The sequence below is a fragment of the Sapajus apella genome, unplaced genomic scaffold (assembly GCF_009761245.1).
Source record: "Sapajus apella isolate SASKATOON/1434 unplaced genomic scaffold, GSC_monkey_1.0 scaffold83, whole genome shotgun sequence".
Lineage (NCBI taxonomy): Eukaryota > Metazoa > Chordata > Mammalia > Primates > Cebidae > Sapajus > Sapajus apella.
Window position 1 is genome coordinate 2,376,602 of NW_022437023.1, and position 21,929 is coordinate 2,398,530.

At 43.1% G+C, this 21,929-nt stretch overlaps 1 protein-coding gene across 6 annotated transcripts in view; it reads left to right on the forward strand.

The window, feature by feature from the left end:
• The window catches only part of ANKS1A (ankyrin repeat and sterile alpha motif domain containing 1A), a 190,574-nt gene that overhangs the window by 100,259 nt on the left and 68,386 nt on the right, over positions 1 to 21,929 (forward strand). For all 6 annotated transcript variants that reach the window (XM_032253473.1, XM_032253476.1, XM_032253471.1 and 3 more), the window contains 2 exons: positions 2,923 to 3,043; positions 19,576 to 20,162. In XM_032253473.1, the coding sequence (XP_032109364.1) occupies positions 2,923 to 3,043; positions 19,576 to 20,162 (708 nt within the window). The remainder of the gene's footprint in view (positions 1 to 2,922; positions 3,044 to 19,575; positions 20,163 to 21,929) is intronic.

Consider the following 21,929-nt stretch of genomic DNA (forward strand, 5'->3'; position numbering starts at 1 on the left):
GTCTTTGGCAAGCAATTTGCCCCAGTATTTGTATTCCTATTCCTAAGCCTGGTCATTGTCGGATGACTCACAGAAGCCTTTAGGGGAAGCCAGAGTATACCTAGCTCTAGGAGTGCTTATCAGGTTGATGACCTGAACATGCAGCTGGCTTAAAAGCATTAGACACATACACCCACGCACATACACATGCTGTGTAGATGTTTTTCCCCCTCAGAAGGGGCTCCAGCGGCATCAGGACTGGCTGTAGTCTTCTCTGTGCTCAGAAGTGCTAAATATTCATGGAAGTTGCAGCTGCTGGAGTATATCTTCCCAGAAAGCTCCCACACTCCAACTGGACATTCCATTGCTCATAGGTGGTGACTGCTCATAGCTTTTCTGTGCAGCAGAAATGTTACTTTCCACATAACAGGAAAAAAAAAATATATATATATATATATGTATGTATGTATATATATTTCAGCTTTGATTTATTGCCAGGCCTTGGACGAAAGTAGGGAAAAAAGATTAAGGAGTAATTTAGTAAAGAGCAGAATCCTTTCTGTTGAAAATCAGTTATTGCTATATTGACTATGACACAGAACTGCTAGAGTGGGAGCTAGGAAGGCTCAAAGAAAAGTGGTTTATTGCTTTATTGTGAGATTTTTAATCCCATAGCTGGTCGGAGCCAGCACCAAGAAGAAAAGATCACTCTAGACTTGTTGTCTGGGTATGAGCAATTGGATGGAGGAAAAAATGAAAGCCAGAAGAAAATGAGGCCAATCTGGTCCAGAAGCAGGGGAATTGACTTTTATGGCCGTGGCTCTGTTGTGAGCTTTCTGTATAACCTTGGACAAGTCCCCGGACCTTTGGAACCAGGCTTGTCATCGACAAATGAAAGAGCAGAACCAGGTGCTCTCTAGCTGTTGCTGTGATGGTTAGGATCCCTTCCACCTCTGGCATTTCATGGTTCTCTGCTTCCATTTGTCCTGCACCAGAAGTAGGCACAGAGTGAATGCAGGTCCAGTGGGCCTGATTTTCCACATGGAAGTCATCAGCCCTCTCCTGCACAAGAAGAAAGGATATTATAGGCTGGGCATCCAGGCTGTCAATTACCTGCCTCTGAGTGAAGCATGCCGAGGCCATATGGAGCTCTTCCTGTGTGCAGAGCAGTCACTGAATCAGATTTCCAGGGCTCTGCATAAGTGATAGCTGTAGGTGTGTAAACCTGCAGAACACAAATTCCTGTCTGTAATGCCAGTGGTATTAAGTTGACAAGGGTGAACTGCTTAATGGTCCCTCTTTGTTCCCTTAATTGTGTTCCTATGAAGAGGCAGGGAATAAGTAATATGAGCAAATGGCTCCTTGTAATGAAGTAGCTTTTAGCTTCCAGGTAGCTTGCTGTAAGTGGGGGTTCCTGCTGTGCTTAGCAGAATTTTGGGAGAAGACTGCCCTTCTGCCTTTAGAGTGGCAGCCTTGTTAACAAACAGGAGCTACAGTTTCTCATTTAGTCTGAGGCTGCTAGAGTCCTTGTTGTCTCATTAGGCCCATAACACAATGAGCTATGCCTTGAGAAGCAAAAACCCAATGAATCACGAACCTGATGCATTTCCAGTGAGCTGAGGGACATGTCAGTATGGAAAGAAGTTTCTGTGTGTGCCAAGGAATCATATTTATAGGGTAGCATTATTTGTTAGATGGAATTGGGAATTCCCCCCACTCCCACCCCCTTGTTCATAATACATTACGTGTCCTAGCCAGACTGATCAAGGAGAGATCTTGAGCCCTGGTTTGGTGTTCTAATAAGTAAGATTGTCTTAATACTAGCTTATTCTTGTTTTTCTTCTTATTTTGCCTGTGAAACACAGTGGATTCTTAGGACAGCTGGGTCAGAATTATCCTCTAAAGCAGGGATTTCCATTCTCTCTCCTAGAGTGGCTATAGCACTAATTGTGGTGTTTCCAGCTTGGTTTAAGGAAAAGCGTGGTGACTCTGGTACCAAGACTAGCTGTGGCCATCAGGCCCTCACCTGGCCAAAGCCTTACAATTGCCAGGTATAGGAGCCAGCTCTGGTTCCATTATTTCATCAGAGACACTTGACTGCCTGGATTAGGAATTTCTCAGTAGACAGCTGCTTTTTCCCCCCACTGAAATTCAAACTTTGTAGCCACTTGACTCTTCAGAGCAGAGATTGGTAGAAGTAACTTAAAATTGTATTATGATAAAGGTTATAGGAATCCAGTTTTGGGGATATCCTTCCCTATAACCCTCAGGACCTCTGAAGAAAGGCTCTTAAAAAACAGAGTTGGACTTACAGACAAGGTTGTTTCTAGTAAATGTCCAGTGTTGAGGGTCAGTTGGAAGTCATTTTGGTTCCCTCTTGAGGAGGTGGGAAGGATTCCAATCTTTGGATAGTGTATATGCATACTAGAAAAGAAACATGGAGAAAGATGCCCGCCTTCACGATGGAGCATGGCTAAGAGCTGCTTGGCAAGTATTATCCTCAGAAAAGGGTTCATGCAGAACACTGTAGGCATGGGAGACACAAGAAAGGAAGGATCTTAGATTTTAGTTAGCCTTTTTTGAAGACTAAAATCAAAGAAAGGGCAGTTTTTTTTGTTTTTTCCCTTAGAGACAGGATCTTGTTCTGTCACCCAGGCTGGAGTTCAGTGGCACAATCCTGACTCACTGCAGCCTCAGACTTCCGGGCTCAAGTGATCCTCAGAGAGGGGTATATTCTAATCAAAGGCCATTCGGATTACAGGTGCAGGTATATATCCAGAAATACAGTTGTGATTCTATGTGACACTTGAATTATTCACCTTCTCTTTTCCACCCTTTTTTCTTTTAGATAAAAAAAGAGCCAATAATCTCAAATTTGTTTAACACTGCCTGTCTTGGTATTAGCCACATGTACAAGATACACTGGATGTTTCTCTCTCTTAGGCTCTGTCCATGAGACCTAGGATTCAGGGGGGTGCAGCCCTGGAAGAAGACGAACACCCTTATGAACTGTTGTTAACAGCAGAGACAAAGAAAGTGGTGTCGGTAGATGGAAAAACAAAAGGTACGTTCCCCACAACTCCTGGCAGATCTCCCTCCGAAGGGATTTTTAAAGTTTGTGATCCTGAGTGGAAGGGGAAGATGTTGTAGCTTTGATATTCCTTGGGTTGTGGCAGTTGAGTTTCACGATGGCCTGGGATGGGGGGTACTTTATGGCTTTTCATTTCCAATACCTGACCTACATGCTCTGGGTTGGAGTTGGCTGCCACCTTCAGCATGCGAAGCAAGGAAAAGATTGGGTCAGACTAGGTGCTAACTATGGGAGAAAAGACCACGAGCACCATGGCAGAGATTGATCTGGGGTCTCAAATCATAAACCCTCAAGTTAATGCTGTGGAAAAACAAGTTCAACAAGTCGGTCCCTTTGGGTTCTGGCTGACGGCACAGACTCTGCTTTTGAGTACTGACCTCAGAGTGAGACACTCCTGGGAAGGGGCCCGTGATTGGCTGCCACCCTGTAACTAGAGTGCTCTGTCGCCTTGGCCTACTTTCATTGCCTCTGCAAAATTCAGTTTACTCTGTAAGGGAGTGAGTGCTGCAGTACTGAGATCCAGCCCGTCTGTGTAAGTGCGGTCACGACAGAGGTGAGTGTGCGCCAGTGGAGAATTTGTGTTAACTCCTGTTCTAAAGAAGAACGAGAATGGGCAATGCAGTTCCCACTGCAGTTTGAAGGAACTCTTATGACCTTTCCCAGCCCTCTACAGCTTGCAGGTATTAGGGCCTTCATCAGGTATGCATGCCTTCTCTCAACCCTAAGACATGCCATGATTCAGGTAAGAACAGAAGATGAGATGGTTTCCTTCAAAATGCCCTTTCTTTGCTAGATCTGTCCATGAGTAGAGGGTGGCAAAGAGAATGTGTGCATATGTGTATGACAGTGTAGACTGTATTTTTAATGGTCCTGTTTAAAAGGTTTTCTCTTGCATGCAGGCATTGTGGTCATTTTTATAGTAGTTTTTTTGTTTTGTATTTTATGGTTTCCATTTGGAACTTTTTTAAATAGTTATAATTTAGATACAGTAAAATTTATCCTTGTTTGTGTATAGTTCTGTGAATTTTGACAAACATAGTTTTATAACTGCCATCACAATAAAAATATAGAACAGTTTCACCCCAAAAATTTTCCTGTGTTCCTTTGTGGTCAGCGCCTCTCCCTTCCCTTATTTCTGACAACCACTGCTCTGATGTCTGTCCCTGTTCCAGAATGTCATATAAATGGAATCATAGAATGTAGTGTTTTGAGTCTGGCCACTTTCACTTAGCTAATACGCTTGAAATTCATCCATGTAGTTGCATATATCAATTAATTTGTTCCTTTTCATTGCTATTTTCACATTGTTTGGATATACCTCAGTTTATCCCTTCCCTAGTTAAGGGATATTTGGGTCATTTACAGTTTTTGGCAATTACAAATAAAAGCACTTTAAACATTTACTTACAGGTTTTTGTGTGAACAGAAGTTTTCATTTCACTTAGATATGTACCTATGAATGGGATTGCTGAGTATCCCAGCAATATATGTTTAACTTTACATTAAATATATAATGTGTTTAACTTTTTAAGAACCTGCCAAACTATTTTCCAGAGTGATTTTACGATTTTGCATTCCCATCAGAAGTATATGAGAGTGATATACATCTACTTGCTATACATAGCATCCCTAGCATTCTTATAGACATGCAGTGTTAGTTTGTTATGGATTTAATTTGCACTTTACTAATATTTAATGATGTTGAACATCAATCAGTGTGATTAGTCGCCATCCTTAATATCTAATTAAATGTCTATTCAAATCTTCTACCCATTAAAAAAATTAGATTGTTTTCTTATTATTGAGTTGTAAATTCATTATATATTTTGGATACAAATTCTTCATTAGATATGTGATTTTCTTGTGACCTGTGACTTGTATTTTTGTTCCCTTAACAGTGTCTTTTGAAGAGTAGTGATTCTTAATTTTTAGTTCAGTTTATCCTTTTTTAAAAAAATGCATAAGGTCACCAATCTTTTCTGTTTATTTGCTAGAAATTTTATAGCTTTAGGTATTACATTTAGGTCTATGATCAATTATGAGTTAATTTTTATATATGGTGTGAGGTATGGATCAAATTTAATTCTCTTACAAATGGATATCCAAGACCTTCCTTTCTATATTGAATTGTCTTTGCAGCTTTGTTACTTTTTTCAGAATTGTTTTAGATATTCTAATTCCATCGTCTTTCCCATTTAGAATCGGCTTATTGATTTCTTCCCTGTCCCCCACCCGGTCATTAGTCAGTGTATACAGCTTGTTGATGTCTGTGAAAAATCTTACTGGGGTTTTGATTGGGATTATATTGAATCTATATTGATTGTGAAGAATTTATAACTGTATTGAGTCTTCTAATCATACTGGTAGATATATATATATATTTTTTTTTAAGATGGGGTTGCACCATGATGGCCAGGCTGGTCTTGAACTCCTGACCTCAGGCAATCCACCCACCTTGGCCTCCCAAAGTGCTAGGATTACAGGCATGAGCCACCATGCCCGGCCAATTTTTTTTTTTTTTTTCTTTCTTTCTTTTTTGAGAGAGAGTCTTGCTCTGTTGCTCAGGCTGGAGTACAGTGGCAGGATCTTGGCTTACTGCAACCACCCTCTCTCAGGTTCAAGCCTCCCTCTGGTCCCAGCCTCCCAAGTAGCTGGGATTACAGCCACCTGCCATCATGACCAGCTAATTTTTGTATTTTAGTAGAGACAGAGTTTCACCATGTTGGCCAGGCTGGGCTTGAACTCCTGATCTCAGGTGATCAGCCCACCTCAGCCTCCCAAAGTGCTAGGATTACAGGCGTGAGCCACTGCACCTGGCCAATTTAGTAGATTTTTAACTAAAAATTTAGAATAGGTGAAGTAGAACACCAATGCCCTCTCTAGTCATTTGATAATAAATTATACTTTTTAAAAAATTAGACCTTAAAAAACAAGCAATTAATTTAATGCTGTTTCAAAATGGTTCTTAGTGAAGGGATCATTTTTAGCGTCATGGAGGAGGGAGATTCCAATTCTTTCTTTCTTTCAAAGGTTTCATCAGGAACCACTGCAAGATAATTGTCTCAACCTTTGGAAGAAAGAAAAATGGAAAGTCAGACTAACTTCATAAGTGAGGCTGGTGTCCTTGGCTACCAAGCGTGTTTGACAGGGATTTTGTATCCCCATATCAAGAGATTGTCAGGTTAAGGAGGGAACTGCCAAGGAGGACTGTCTACTCATCTGGTCCTCCTATGCTTTGGTTTCTTCCAACTCTGCAATATTGGGCTAAGTGTTGAGAGTGGGTGGTATAGAAGCAGTTTTAATTGAACCACAGGCTGTGGGATGTGCCTGCCTCATAGTTTGCTGCTTAGATCACTCAAAGAGCTTTCAGACCAAATAGCTGAGACATTGAATATGAAATTGGGCTCTGCTAGCTTCTCAGAAGCCTTGCCTATCCTGGCAGCCTGGCAGGAAAAGCTAGTCTAGAAGGAATGCCTGTTAAGGCTGGTATAAGTGAGGCACATGAGCAGACATGTTGTAGGTTAATATTACTGAATCTTTTCTGCATTTCCTTTAATGTCATTGTCTTATGCAGCTTTTATGAGTTAATTGATCAATTTTCAAAAGGCCATGTTAACTACCAGAGTTTTTAATCCCTCCTTAGTATAATTCAACAAACTGCAATATGTTAGGGGTAGGATGGGAAATTTTTTTAAATTACATTTTTAGGCTGGGTGTGGTGGCTCACACCTGTAATCCTAGCACTTTGGGAGGCCAAGGTAGGCGGATCACTTGAGCCCAGGAGTTTGAGACCAGCCAGGACAACATAGCAATACCCCCATCCCCAAAATAAAATTTTTAAAAATTACTTTTTTATATTATCTTAGTATATGCTCACTGAGAAAGGAAACCATTTCAAGCGATACAGAAATGATTATAGATAAAATGCTAAGGTTCTTCTTACCTCCCTGTTACTCACAGTTGCTAGAGGTGACCATCATTTGAAAGTGTGGCAAGCCAGGCTCAGTGGCTCACACCTGTAATCTCAGTACTGTGGGAGGCCAAGGCAGTAGGCTCGCTTGAAGCCAGGAGTTCAAGACCAGCCTGGCAACATAGTGAGACCCCATCTCTGCAAAAAAAAAAAAAATTTTTTTAAGTAACTAGCTTTTAATAGCAAAATAATACCGTCCTAACCTAACCACAGAGTTAAAAAAGCAAGGAAGTATGATATATATGATTCAGGCCATTTGTTATCTTTATATAAAAGTGACTATGTAAAATTATTTGTTTGTATTTAAGCTACATGGAATTATATTTTACAAACTTTTTGTGAACTTGCATTTTGTATTTGCCTTGTTTAGAGAACACGATACAATTTTATCTTGATTCTTAAAATCTAGCTAAATATCCTATAACTGATTTTTTTCCTTCTCCAGTTCATGGGTGCTGAAGTTTTCTCCAAGATTTCCATTATAAATTATGCGTCTGCAAACATTCTGTACACATGTTCTTAAATACTTATAAAAGTATGTCTCTAAAAAAGATTGGCAGAAAGTAGAATTAGCAGGTCAGAGTGTATGTGCATGTCTAGATGTAATTGGTGAAGCTAAATTGCCCTCCCCTAATACTGAAGAGAAGTATGCTCTTCCCCATACCTTCACCAAAATGGTGAATTATCAGTCTTTAATCCTTTTCTCCAGGGTAAGCAGAAAAAGGTGTTATCTGTTATTGAAATTGAGCAACTTACCTTATTGATCAGTGTTATATGTTTAGTCTCTGAGTTGCCTATTTTTTTCTATTTTTCTACATAGAAAGTAGTGTTAGTGGAAACACTTTGTGTAAATACCTATTATATTTGGCAAAAGTAGTACTCAGAGGAGAGTTTATATTCTTAAATTCATTTGTTAAACAACAAGAAAGATTAAAATTTAACCAAAAGAAAGAAGAAGAGAGTAACTAATAAGAGATCGTTGGGGAATTCTTGAGATAAAAGCAGATAGTATATTGCACATACTTTATGTTATATATGTTACACCTTAGTGAAAGGAAGAAAGGCAGAAGTAATGAAGTAAAGAAACCAAAAGGATCATTAAAATGAATTTGTATTTTTTTAAAGATTTCTGGCAATTTTGACCAAGAAAGAGAAAAAAACCACTACACATGAGGATGCTATAAAGAATATTCTTGGCTGGGTGTGGTGGCTCACGCCTGTAATCCCAGCGCTTTGGGAGCCCACAGTGGGTGGATCACTTGAGGTCAGGAGTTCGAGATCACCCTGGCCAATGTGGTGAAACCCCTCCTCTACCAAAAATACAAAAATTAGCCAGGCGTGATAGCACACACCTGTAATCCCAGCTACTGAGAAGGCTGAGGCTGAGGCTGAGAATTGCTTGAACCCAGAAGGAGCCTCTTTTTTGAGACTCTGTCTCAAAAAAAAAAGAGAATATTCTTAATTGTACATTTTAAAATAACTGAGAGTGTAATTGGATTGTTTGTAACACAAAAGATAAATGCTTGAGAGGATGGACGCCCCGCTCTCTGTGAAGTAGTTATTCCTCATTGTATGCCTGTATCAAAACATCTCACGTACCCTACTATGTACCCACACAAAAATTAAAATTAAAAAAAATTTTTAAAATTAAAACTTCAAAAAAGATTATAGCCAGGCACAGTGGCTCATGACTGTAATCCCAACTCTTCAGGACGCAGAGGTGGGAGGATAGCTTGCGCCCAGGAGTTTGAGACCTGCCTGGGCAATATAGCGAGACCCCGTTCTCCACAAAAAATGAAAGAAAAAAGACAAAAAAAAAGAATATAGAACCTCAAGAGATTTTAAAAATTAATAATAAGATGATTTATAGGAATACATTTTATGTGGTTAATCAGAGTTGGAGCCATTCCCTGGGAGCATTTAAAATTGTTCTGGGAGAGTTTTGGTCCATCACAATGATTGGTTAAGGTGGGGTTGCTACTGGCATTTCATGCCTGGAGGCCAGGAATGCTAAGCATCCTGTACTATGCAGGACAGTCCTTCACAGTGAAGAATTTTCCCACCCAGAAATGCCATTTGTACCTATAGAAATGACAAAAACTGACAGAAGTGGAAAGCCTTAATAGATCTATGCAGTAGAAAGCCCATCCTCTGAAAGGACACTAGGCTCATGTGATTTTATGGTAGTTTTATTTAACTGGCTATACCTGTTAAATTATTTCAAATGTAGAAAACGTCTTCTGAAATCATCACACAGGGCAAGCATATCCCAGAGCAGTGATTCCTGTTTTGTATAGCATAGTCATTTATTTCTCTTTCACATTTGACTCTTTGCTCACTGAATGTTCTGGACGTATTACCACTCAGAGAAATAGTGGACAACTTTCCAGGTTTGATAGCAAATGGGAAAGTAGCCAAGAGCTCTAAAAGCCATCTTGTTCTCCGTGCTGCTTTTTTGTAGCATCCGCTAATAGTGCTTGGGTCCAGGTGAAGTGGTACTTAACAGAGGACAATGATGAATGATTATCTAAGACAGTGATACATGTGGACTCTTCAGCATGCAGCTGCACTTCAGAGGTTTTTGAGATTAAGTCAGTATTTCTGAGAGCGAGGCATTTGAGTCTGTGCACAGTTTGTGCATGAGTATGAAGACCTTAATACTTCCAAAGCGGTGGAAACAGTTTTGTTTTGTTTTTTTTTTTTTTTTTGGGACGGAGTTTTTTGCTCTTGTTACCCAGGCTGGAGTGCAATGGCGCGATCTCGGCTCACCGCAACCTCCGCTTCTCGGGTTCAGGCAATTCTCCTGCCTCAGCCTCCTGAGTAGCTGGGATTACAGGCACGCGCCACCATGCCCAGCTAATTTTTTGTATTTTTAGTAGAGACGGGGTTTCACCGTGTTGACCAGGATGGTCTCAATCTCTTGACCTCGTGATCCACCCGCCTCGGCCTCCCACAGTGCTGGGATTACAGGCTTGAGCCACCGCGCCCAGCGTTTCTCCCTCTACTCCTACATCAGAGTACCAATTCCTTAGCCTGGGGAATTCTAGAGTGTAAATCTTGGCTTTTCCCTTTGCCAGTTTTGTATTGTTTTATCAGGTGTGCTTCCATCTGTAGTCCCACTTTTACTGTTGGTTTAATGAGATTTCAGGAAGAAATAAAAATAGGTACCTGTATTCAATCTATCGTCTTTACAGAGAAGTCCAGGCTAGATTTTCAAGGTAAATGCCCAGGAATATGTTTAGATGCTTTTTCCAAAGGGAAAACTTATAAATGAGACAGTTTAACAATTAAGCCTTATCTTCAGCAGCTTCCTCTTTCTTGCCTTCTTTTTTAAAAAATAGACAGGGGTCTTGCTCCATTGCTAGGCTAGAGTGCAGTGGTGTAGCCATAGCTCCGTGTAGCCTCGAGCTCCTGGGCTCAAGCAATCCTCCCTCCTGCCTTAGCCTCCTGAAGAGCTAGGACTAAAGGCATGTGCCACCACACACAGCTGAAAATTTTTTTAGAGATGGGGTCTCACTGTGTTGTCCAGGCTAGTCTTGAACTCCTGGCCTCAAACAATCCCACCTCAACCTCCCATGTAGCTGGGATCGCAGGCGCAAGCCACTGCACCAGACTTTTCTCACCTTCTTGCATTAGAGGAATTCCTACACAAAGTCCTGCTGTATGACCGTCTTCTTCTTTTTAATTTATGTTTCTGAGTTGGAATAGTTCACTCTTCTTTCCATTGTGGAACAAGTCCAAGCCTTATGAAATGTGCTTCTAAATTTTCCTCCAAATAAATGTATCGACAGCCTTTATATAGTTGTATATTATGCATTTATATACATGAGACATATGTAAAATAACTGAAAGATGAGAGATTATGTTAAATTTATATAAAAGTGGTATAAAAGTAATTTTGGTGTCCAAAAGAGGGATAAATTATGTCAGGGTAAGAGATCATGGCTTTATTAAAGAAATTGCAGTTGAGCTAAGCCCCTAGGTAGAGTTATACCTGATAGCAGAAGTAAGGAAGGAGAGAGCATTCCAGACAGGAGGAGCGCCACAGACAACAGTGAGAGGATGGGAGAGGATGTACAGAACGTGTTTGGAGAATGGTAAGAGTAATCCAGTTTGGCTGGAACAAAGGAAACTTGTCATAGAGCATTGGCTCTCTAGTGTCACTGTTTATTCCCAAGACGGTGCAGTGCTGTTGAGGCTTTTTGAATCGGGTGACAGGGTAGGAGCCACACTTCTCAAATATATAATTGTGGACTCTTAGATTGCTTAGACTGGGAGAGACTGAGGCAGGAATGCCCTAAAGTCAAGAGACTTCATGGAGTCTCTCGAAGGTATCAGAGCCCAGACTAGAGAGAGAGGAGGAAGTTACAGGAAGGGAGGTGTGAATGGGAGAAGTATAGAAGAGGCAGAATTAACAGGACCATGCAACAAAATGTGTAGGAATCAGGAGAGGAATTTGAGGATGATTCTGAGGTTTGAGCTTGGTTAACTGAGAAAATAATGTACAACTAACAGAAATAAGAATTGAGGGAGAGGCATGTTTGAAGGAAGATGTGACATCTGGTTTCGAGTGTGTTAAGTTTGAGGTGTTTTAGGTACCAGAGAACATCAAAGTAAAAATACTTCATAAACACTTGGAAATAGGAGACTGATAAGAGATGTTAAGATTAGAAATACAGATTTATGAATCATCCAAGTTGAGTTGATTCTTAACATAAAAGAGAATCCAGGTCAGGCATGGTGGCTCATGCCTATAATCCCAGCACTTTGGGAGGCTGAAGTGGGTGGATTGCTTGAGGCTAAGATTAAAAGACCAGCCTGGCCAACATAGTGAAACCCCGTCTCTTCTAAAAATACAAAAATTTGCTGGGTATGGTGGCACATGCCTATAATCCCAGCTACTCGGGAGACTGAGGCATGAGAAGCACTTGAACCTTGGAAGCGGAGGTCACAGTGAACCAAGATCACACCACAGCACCCCAGCCTGGGTGACAGAGCAAGACTTTGTCTCAAAAAAAAAAAGAGAAGACGAGAGAGTGAAGAGGTTAAAAACTGAACTTAGCCTGGGCAACATAGTGAGATCTTCTTGTGTCTATGAAAATAAAAAAGTAAAAATATTTAACTGGGTGTGGTGGCATGCACCTGCAGTCCTAACTACTTGGAGACCGAGGTGGAAGAACTGCTTGAGCCCAGGAGGTCGAGTCTACAGTGAGCCATGATCATACCACTGAACTCCAGCCTGGGTGACAGAGCAAGACTCTGTCTCCAAAATAATAATAATGATTATTTTTTAAAAAAGAATAGAGCTTATATTTAGAGGCACAAGAGGAAAGAAATGTAGGAAGATAACTGGGAGAATGCAGTATCTTAAGAGGCAAGGCTGAATGTGACAGAAAACCCTCAATAACTGTGGTTTGAACAGGATAGAAGTCCAAAGTAAGGAGTGCTGGGCTCAATGGCAGTGCATGACCGTCAGGGACCCAGTTTCCTTCTGCCATCTCATGGTTCAAGATGGTTATCCAAGTTCAAACTATCAGCATAGGAAGGAAGAAAGAAAGGGGAGAATGACACTTTAAAGATAGTTCCCAAAAGTTACACATGCCACTTTCACTTATAACTCATTGGCCAGAACTTGATCATGTGGTTATACCTAGCTACAAAGGAGGTGGAAAATACTGTCTTTATCCTAGGTGTCTGTAAACCTGCCTAAAAGTCCCGTAACCAAGGAAGGAAGGGGAGAGGATACTGGGGGCAATGTACAAACAATATCCATTGATATAGAAAGAGCTAGAAGGATGAAAACTAGAAAGAAGGTTAGGCAATTAGAAGGCCATTGGTAAATCCTAAATGGGGTCTAATTTCTCTAAGGTAGAAGTGATGAAATTACCCCAAATTTTTACATAGTGTTGAGAGTAGTCATTAAAAACGTTCGATATGCCTTCTCAAGAAATCGGTGTGATTAGCCTCCAAAAAGTGCAGGTGCCTTGGGTAAAGATGATGACTTAAAGAGAGCAGAAGAGATGAGGAAATCGATCTAAACATGGTTTTCAAGAGATGAATGAAAAGTTCACTGGGCCTTGTAATCAGTCTTGCATTTGAATTCTTGCTCTAGCACTTACTGGATGGTGATCTTTATTTAGGGAGTCGTTTAACCTCTTTAAGCCTCAGTTTCTACATGTAGAAGGGATACTAATTCTTACCTCGTGGTTGTTGTGAATATTAAAAAGAAAATGCTTGGCATAGTGTCTGGCACAGAAGGAGTAGTACTCAATAAGCAATAGCCGTTGGAAGCCAGCTGAGTTAGGTGAATTGGTAGAGGACTCAAGTCAGTTGTTTCTTGAGTATTTAAAAGGGCTCAACATTCCAGCAACTGGAGAAGAGAAAGCAAATGGCTGTGAATACCCAGTACAAGAACTGGCAGAAGATCAAGGGGAATAAAGACAGCAAATGTACTATCGAATTAGACATGGTTAGATATCATGGCTGGTTGAAAGCTGATCCAGGCAGAGCTGGCTTATTGCAAACGAGGGAAGTTTGGGGGCCAGAGGTCAGAGGTCCAATGATGGGCAACGAACAGATACTTCAGAAGTTCAGAAGATGGGGGAGATGTAATGAGGTAATCAAGACCAAGTCAGTGCGAAACAGTCTTAAGTCCCAAAGCTGGGCTTTACCTATGAACCCCAAGGTGAGTACAGATGGCTGCTAGTCTGGAAGATTCTCCACTGTGCTGTTACATTTGATCACAAACCAAACTTACAAGAATACTGGCCTTCCCTGGCATTTGAGTTTTTATTCTGCCTCTTTAACAGGGCTACTCAGAAGAAAACAGTCTCCTTTGCAGAGTCAGGAGAAGGGAAACCAGCCTCTGTGTGCAGTGTTAGCATGATGAGCTAAGAGTTCAGAAATGACTGTAAATGAAAAATGGTGATAATGATAGCAGCTATCATTTACTGAATGCTTCCTATGGGCCAGCTGCCGTGCTGATTTCATTTACGTTGATTATGTCATTGTATATCTCGTGACAGATCTTCAGGGTAGGGACTATTTTTGTCCCTGTTTCAGAGATGAGGAAGAAAAGGTTAGGTATTGGAACTAAGATTTAAACCGTAGTCTGAATCCAAAGCCTATACTTTTAACCATGAGGCTAAAGCCATTTCATCAAAAGCCGTGCTGCTATTCATGTTCTTAATATCATAGAACTGAAAGGGACCATAGAGAGGTCATTTAGTCACAGATTCAAGCCAGCCTAAATCACAAAGCCCTGGAGAATGCATCCCAGGCATTCATTTTTTGAAGAGACCTGGAGAGGAAAAGCCACAGGGCTGGGACTAAAACACGGGCTTCTTGAATTCCAGTCTAGCACTTATTCTATTTCTCAGGTTGCCATGGACCAGAATGAACTCTCAGTCTGTTTGTCTTATCAAATTGTAGTCTTCAGCAAATGTCTGAACAACTTGGTCAGGACCTTCCTTCCAGGGAGAGCCTAGTGACTCTCTGAAAGCAACCATGTAATTGGGAGTTCTCCTGCACATCCACGGTTTTTGACGCTCACCATAGTGACTCGGCAGTTGGAGGATTCCAATCCTAATGATACGGAGAACACAAAACAACACGGGACACTGCGTCCCCCAGCCTTCTCCTCTGGGTCTGAGGATTGATTTGAGTTAGCAGCTCCTCACATGAGCTGCATTCTTCAGCCTTAATTTAAATGGGCAGAGGTGAATGAAAAATGTGTAAATGTTAAAATGTTATTATTCAGAAGCCCTTGAGATCCCATAGCTCATCGTAGTAATTAAAATGCAGCACAGAAGACCCCTTACTTCAGTAGCTCACAGGGTAAAAGGAAAATAAATGAGGATCACAAGTTGATGGGATCGGGAATTAGCATGCTGGTGTGCCCTATTGAGTAGAGCAGCTGGCCTTGGTGTATGGGTAGTATAAGAAACAGGCCTCCCTCCCTGTGTGCTGTTACCTCCTTGTTTCTCTCCTGTAAGGGCAGAATGTGGCAAGGGCTGAGGGAAGAGCTGGGGGACCATTGGAAGTAGTGTAGAGAAAGGCCTAAGGGTTCTCTTCTGCATCTTCAGTAGTCCCTGGGCATGTCGCCCAGGCTGGTCTGGAACTTCTGAGCTCAAGTGATCCTCTTGCCTCAGCTTCCCAAATTGCTGGGATTACAGGTGTGTGCTGTCACACCTGGCCCTTCTCTGCCTTTTCTAATGTATTTCTGCTTCTCTGTAAGCCTGACAAGGTCTTACTTCTCCTTCAGTGCTCAGCCCGAAAGCTGCCTCTTCTGAGAAGCCTTCTGGTTCAAAGTAATCAGGCTTTCTTTTTGTCTGCCATGCATATGGTTTATACCGATCTTAAAGCATTGAGGCAGACTTGGTGTCTTTATTTATTATTATTATTATTATTTGGTAAGATAAGATCTCGCTCTGTCTCCCAGGCTAGAGTACAGTGGCACAATCACAGCTCACTGCAGCCTTGAATTCCTGGGCTCAAATTATCCTCCCATCTCAGCCTCCCAAGTAGCTGGGACTACAGATGTGCACCACCACGCCCAGCTAATTTTTAAATTTTTTATAGAGATGAGATCTCACCATGTTGCCCAAGCTCCTCTTAAACTCCTGAGCTCAAGCACTCCTCCTACCTCAGGCTCCCAAAGTGTTGGGATTACAGGTGTGAGCCACCACGCCTGGCCTCTTTATCCTCATATCACCTGGGTGCCTCCTGAGGGCAGACACTTTGTACACATTTGTTGATGGGATGAGTGGGTACAGTGACAGTTCTGGGGCCTGTCTCAGAGTTTTCTTGCTTCAGCCTGCTTACCACATTACCTCCTGTCCCCTCCTTCTGCTGTTCAGAGTTATAAGGATGGTGCAGGTAATGAATGCTTGTGAAGTGCTTTATATCTTACAGAGTACTTTCATGTACATTGTCTTTGATGATCCTTGTGACAGACCTGTGAGGAACTGAGTAGTTGGTCTCATCTGTGAGCAAAGTGTGTAATGTCTCCCATGTGGAGGATAATAACAATTTTAACATCTATTGAGAGTGTGGCATGTGCCAGACATGGTTCTTAATGCGTTACACGTATCATTTAATTACCACAGCAGTCCCCCAATTAAGATCCCAGAATTGCGGAGAAGTTCAGTAATTTGCTTAGGAACTGCTTCTTGATCAGTGTACTCTATTGTTAGTACCTTGTCCCTAAGAGACCTTATATTATCCTGACTTTGCAGAAGGAAGAAACCATTGAGTAATTCTTTTCCCACCCATTGATTTGCCAAAAATTCCTATCTTGGTCTTGGATGTAGTTTTTAATGGGAGCGAGAACACCAGCCTTAGGCTCTTAGATGTCGGCAAGCTTTTCAGATACCAGAGTGTCTTTCTTAGGAATTGCCTGGCTAAGTCAGATGATTACAAGAAGTTCTTTCCATCATTTCTTATATTGGTGGATTGTAGTTTCTCTAATAGGAGTCTGATCCTCAGAGATTCTTCCTCCACATATTTCCTTCCCCCATAAGTTTCCATTCTTTCTTTCTGCCTACTTCCTTCCCCCGGCATGTGTCTGGTATTGAGCCCTTGGCATCTGTCTCTCTTTCATCATTGATAGCTAGCGTGAATGGGCGGCTGTTTGACAGGGCCTGCTTTGTTGGCTCCCACAGCAGTAGTTCGAGCATTCTCTGTGGCCTGGGTTCTGAGGTCCACCTAGGCAGCCTGAGCCAGGCTGGCCCCCGGTTCTGAGCGATGGTGTTTTTCTTTTATTGTTGGTCCCCTTAGCTTCCAGTTGTTAAATATGAAGCTGGAAGTTGATACAAAGCAGTAGAAGCCTGTGCTCCTTTACCACCGTCATCTTGTATTCGAATATAGTCAGAGGACATTGTACCTTGGGCCAGGATTTGTAGGAAGTTGGCCATTAGAATGTGGTCCCAGAGATGGCAGATTTGGCAGCCTGATTAACCCTTCCCCTCGGCTTCTCCTACGAAGTACTATTGCCCTGAACCACATTAAATGGTCATGTGTCTTCCTGACTATAGCCCCACCATGCAACACCGCTGGGTAGCTTTGTTCTGGCTGCCTGTTATTATATGTGATATTCATAGCTGTGAGTCGTGGCTCCCTGGACCCTCAGTTAAACAATATGAAACTCTTATGTAATCAGCATTCCTTCTCCCCCAGAGAAAGGATTCAAGTTTTTCAGGGCTTGTTCATTGCTCAGGACCTGATCTTTGGGGTATAGCATTTTTGAGTTGGGGTATGAAAGTCCCAAAGTCATCAAATGTAGAGGAGGGGCTGGGTGTGGTGGCTTATGCCTGTAATTCCAGCATTTCCAGCACTTTGGGAGGCCAAGGCAGGCAGATCACTTAAGGCCAGGAGTTCGAAACCAGCCTGGCCAACATGGCAAAACCTTGTCTCTACTAAAAATAGAAAAAAAATAGCTGGGTGTGGTGGCACATGCCTGTAGTCCCAGCCACTCAGAAGACTGAGACTGGAGGGTAGTTTGAATCGGGGTGGCAGAGGTGCAACCTCTGCCAAGAGTGTGCCACTGCACCCTGAGCAACAGAGTGAGACTCTGTCTCAAAAAAATTAAAAAGGTAGTGGAAGGAGCTGCCAAAGTTTGTGCTTCTGTGCTCCTGTGGATAAGTAATCAGAGCTATAAAGCGGAGCTAATTGGCTGTAGACTCGTGAAAAGCTGAACAGACTGTGGAGACTGAACTGCTCTTCTGGAGCGGTGGGGATGGGGGAACTGTATCCCTGCTCAGACCTCAGTGAGTTGGGCTCACTGTGAGAGCTGGTTGTTGAGACCCTTTCTTAGAGGCTGTTTTGGAAGAACCAGTGTTATAGGACAGTAGTGTCATGTGTGGGCAGTGGAGACTGCATTTTAGTACATCGTGTTTATAAAGCCCTGCTCATTTTGCACCCCTCCTTACCTGGCTACCCTTTCCACTTGCAGAATGGAACCTCAAGAAGGGGCTTTGGGCCTTCAGGTGTGCTGATGAGGGAGAGTGGGTGCCGTGTAGGCAGCAACAGGAGAGGTACTCAGGCAGGGCTCTGGCATCCCTAAGAGGGAGAAGTGTGCCATCGTGATAAGGTGGAGACTTGGATTCTTGTCACTCTCATGTCATTAAAGGGATTTTTAAGTATCATGCAGCCCAGCCTACTTATTGCAGACACAGAGGCCCAGTAAGATGAAGTCACTGCCAAGGCCACACAGCTAGAGAGCAGGTCAGCCAGGACCAGAGCCAGATTTTCCGGCTCCTAGGTTACACCAGCTGGGGTGACCACTAAGACCCCTCCTCTATAAACATAGTTGGCCCTTTTGGTTCTAACCCTTTTGGAGCTCAGCTGTTCTGAGCTCATGAGTAGTGTTTGGGAGTTTTGAGCAGACTAAGGAATTGTTTGGTGTAGGTACTATAGATTCCATGTATAAAGAAGGTAAAGCTGAATATTATGGAGTTTGAGCTAGTGCTGGACATAGTGTTGTTATTTACTCTGATGATGTAGGTTAAAATCTTTAATGGGACTGAGTTCATGCAAGGAAAGCTTGCATGAACTCAATGTAGTTTGCCAGTGTAGTGCTGACGTTAGATTCTGATTTGGGCAATTATTTATGCTACTTCAGGGCAGAGGTATCTGAGTGTACAGTAGTAGTTGGCCTCATGAGCTAGCAGTGTCAGGTTTCTAGGATGTCAGGGAAGTCTCGAGAGAGCTGCAAATGTCTCCTGGCATTGACAAATTAGACCATTTTGTTTTCAGTGGATCAACTAAGGTTAAACTTAAACAAATATGAGCAGCTGGGAGACTTTGGAAGGAGCAAGATGTGCACATTCTCCGGGAAAAAAAAAAGAGAGAGAGAAAAAAAAAAAAATCCGTGCTCCCTGAGGAAGGAAGGATGAGGCGTGGAACTCAGAATGGCCCCCTCCGAGGAAGGAAGCAGTTATTTCTCTGCTGTTTTGTTTCTGTTAAGGAATTCCAGAAGTTGCAGGTTGCAGACCATGACCTCTATTTTTTTTTTTTTTTTTTTCTGTTGCTGCTTGCCAGAGGAAGGGAGGGCGGGTGGCCTTTAAATAACACTTTGGCCTTTATGGAAATGTATCAGATGTTCCAGGAGTGAGTCTCACTGCTGCGCTTGCTCACTGCCACTCTCACTTTTGCTCCACGCTCACTCACTTTGTCCTCACTTGTGTCCTTTCTCTAGGTTGTAGTTAACACTCTTCTCGCCTTATATAGCAAGGTCTGGTCGTTAATGTTAACAGAAATCTAACAACAGGGAAGGCTGCCAGATAGCATTAATCAGGCCAGTGTTTGGAATTTCATAAATGCCCTGACTTTGGGTACAAATTGAACATTAAGAACAATACAAAAGCTGTCTTCCTTCCTCTCTCTTCTTCTCTCCTCTCCCCTCCCCAGCCTATCCAGTTTCTCTCTCTGTCTCTCTGTGAATTCCTGTGCTCTGCCGTATGCTTGCTACACTGGAACTTTGTTGATTTTTGCCACGTTTAATTTTTTATTTCTCTGTCTCTCCGTCCACTCCAAGACCACAGGCGGAGCAGCAGCAGCCGGAGCCAGGACTCTGCGGAGGGGCAGGACGGGCAGGTCCCAGAGCAGTTCTCAGGTCTCCTCCACGGCTCCTCCCCGGTGTGCGAGGTGGGGCAGGACCCTTTCCAGCTGCTCTCTACCGCTGGCCAGAGCCATCCAGACGGGTCCCCCCAGCAGGGCGCCTGCCACAAGGCCAGCATGCAGCTGGAGGAGACGGGTGTGCATGCTCCTGGAGCCTCCCAGCCCAGTGCCCTGGACCAGAGCAAGAGAGTGGGCTACCTAGCAGGCCTGCCTACCACCAACAGCCGCTCGCGCCCTGAAACTTTGACTCACACAGCATCTCCACACCCTGGTGGTGCTGAGGAAGGAGACCGGAGTGGGACCAGGAGCCGAGCCCCTCCCACCAGCAAACCCAAAGCTGAACTCAAACTCAGCCGCAGCTTGTCCAAGTCTGACTCTGATCTCCTGACCTGCTCACCCACAGAGGACGCTACCATGGGGAGCCGGAGCGAGTCCTTATCCAACTGCAGCATTGGGAAGAAGAGGCTGGAGAAGTCACCCTCCTTTGCCTCGGAGTGGGATGAGGTAAGGCTGACATGACGTCATGGGGAGCTGGGCTGGGCAGGTTGACCACAGCCCGCCATAGCTCTCCTACGTGCCAACTCCCAGGCCCAGGATCTGGGCACGGTTGCCCTGGTTCCTTCACTCCATAACTAATGTGTTTCTGACAATCGTAAGAGGAGGCGAGCTTCAGGTAGCCTGGATCACAGAGGACAGGTTCGTTAATGGTTAAATTAGAGGGTGGAGGCCCCAGCAGAGCAGAGCTGATGAGGGAGGGGCAGTTCCTAGAAATGACATGTTGTTTGGAAATATTTGGATCCCGTCAGCCCCATTGAGAGAATCATGCCCACCCGGGGGATGCTTAAGAAGAGCTGGAGTACTTCCTGTGAGTCCTTCAAGAGGAAGAGAGGAGACCCAGGGCTAGCTGAGAGGTGTGAGGGGTGTTGAGGGGAAGACAGGGGTAGGGCAGGGGCAAAAGCTGAAAGGGGGCTTTTCTTTTTTTATATATAATTTCAACTTTTATTGTAGATTCAGGGGGTACATATGCAGGTTTGTTACATGGGTATATTGTATGATGCTGAGGCTTGGGGTATGACTGATCTTGTCACCCAGGTATTGGGCATGGTACCCAATACATAGTTTTTCAGCCCTTGCCCCTACTCCCTCCCCTCTCCAGTAGTCCCAGTGCAGTGTCTGTTGTTGTATCTTTGTGTCCATGAGTACCCATTGTTTAAGGGAGAACATGCTGCAGTGTTTGGTTTTCTGTTCCTGCATTAATTTGCTCAGGATAATGGCCTCCAGCTGCACCCATGTTGCTGCAAAGGACATGATCTCATTCTTTTTTATGGCTGCAAGAAGAAGGCTTTTCTATTCCCTGCCTCTCCATGGTTATTCTTACTGTGCTGTCCTGGAAAGCCAAATACTTCCAGCAGAAGGCTCCTACCTATCCCACATCCTCAGATTGGTCAGGCAGAAGAGAGCTAAGTGGTTTAGGAATGAAGATTAGGGAGTAGAAAACATTGGGAGTGAGAGGCCCAGTTTTCTTTCATAGCCATTATTAGTTGGAAATATGTACCGAAGTATTTTTCAGTGACCTATGGCATGTCTCACTGAGCAGAAGAATGTGTTTCTCAAAGTCGGGTAAACACCCTGGGAATGTTAAAGTACCACCCTTGCAAGCTCCTTGCTGAGTGGAAGCTGCCTTTGAAGTGGACTGGGTCTGTCTCTGAGGAATAATTTCAAGAAATACATTTAGCTCTCCAAGAGGAAGGGAACACTACAGCTGAAGTGTCCATTTGAACTATCTGTAGACTTAATGCCCTACCCAACTCTTTTTGGGTAGGTGCTACAAAGTTATATAAACCAAAGCCAATCCATTTCCAGTGAAGGAACAGGGTGGGGCAGTTCTTCCAGGACTACCTCCAGATGAGATGAAGTTTAAGATTCTGATTAGGTAGACAGAGGAACCCTGTGCAGAAGATTTTCATTGCTTAGTAAACAAAGAGTTGGTGAGCCTGTGCTAGAGGCCTGGCCACTAGTGGAAAATCACTAGTGAGATAGCTCTGGGGAAGGGGCGTGCAGGAGATTACACACAGGAGTGTGTGTATTTGTAGGAATGTGTGCTCTACCTTTGTTTTTTAAAACAGATTTTTACAAATTTACACTCAGCTATAGGAAAAATTCAAGATAAATTTAAGAGGAGTGTGAAGATAAGTGCAGTGTGCTCTGAAATGGCCTTTGAGGTCAAGAGAGAAAAACATCCGTGACTTTCACCCAGGTCTGAGATTTAAA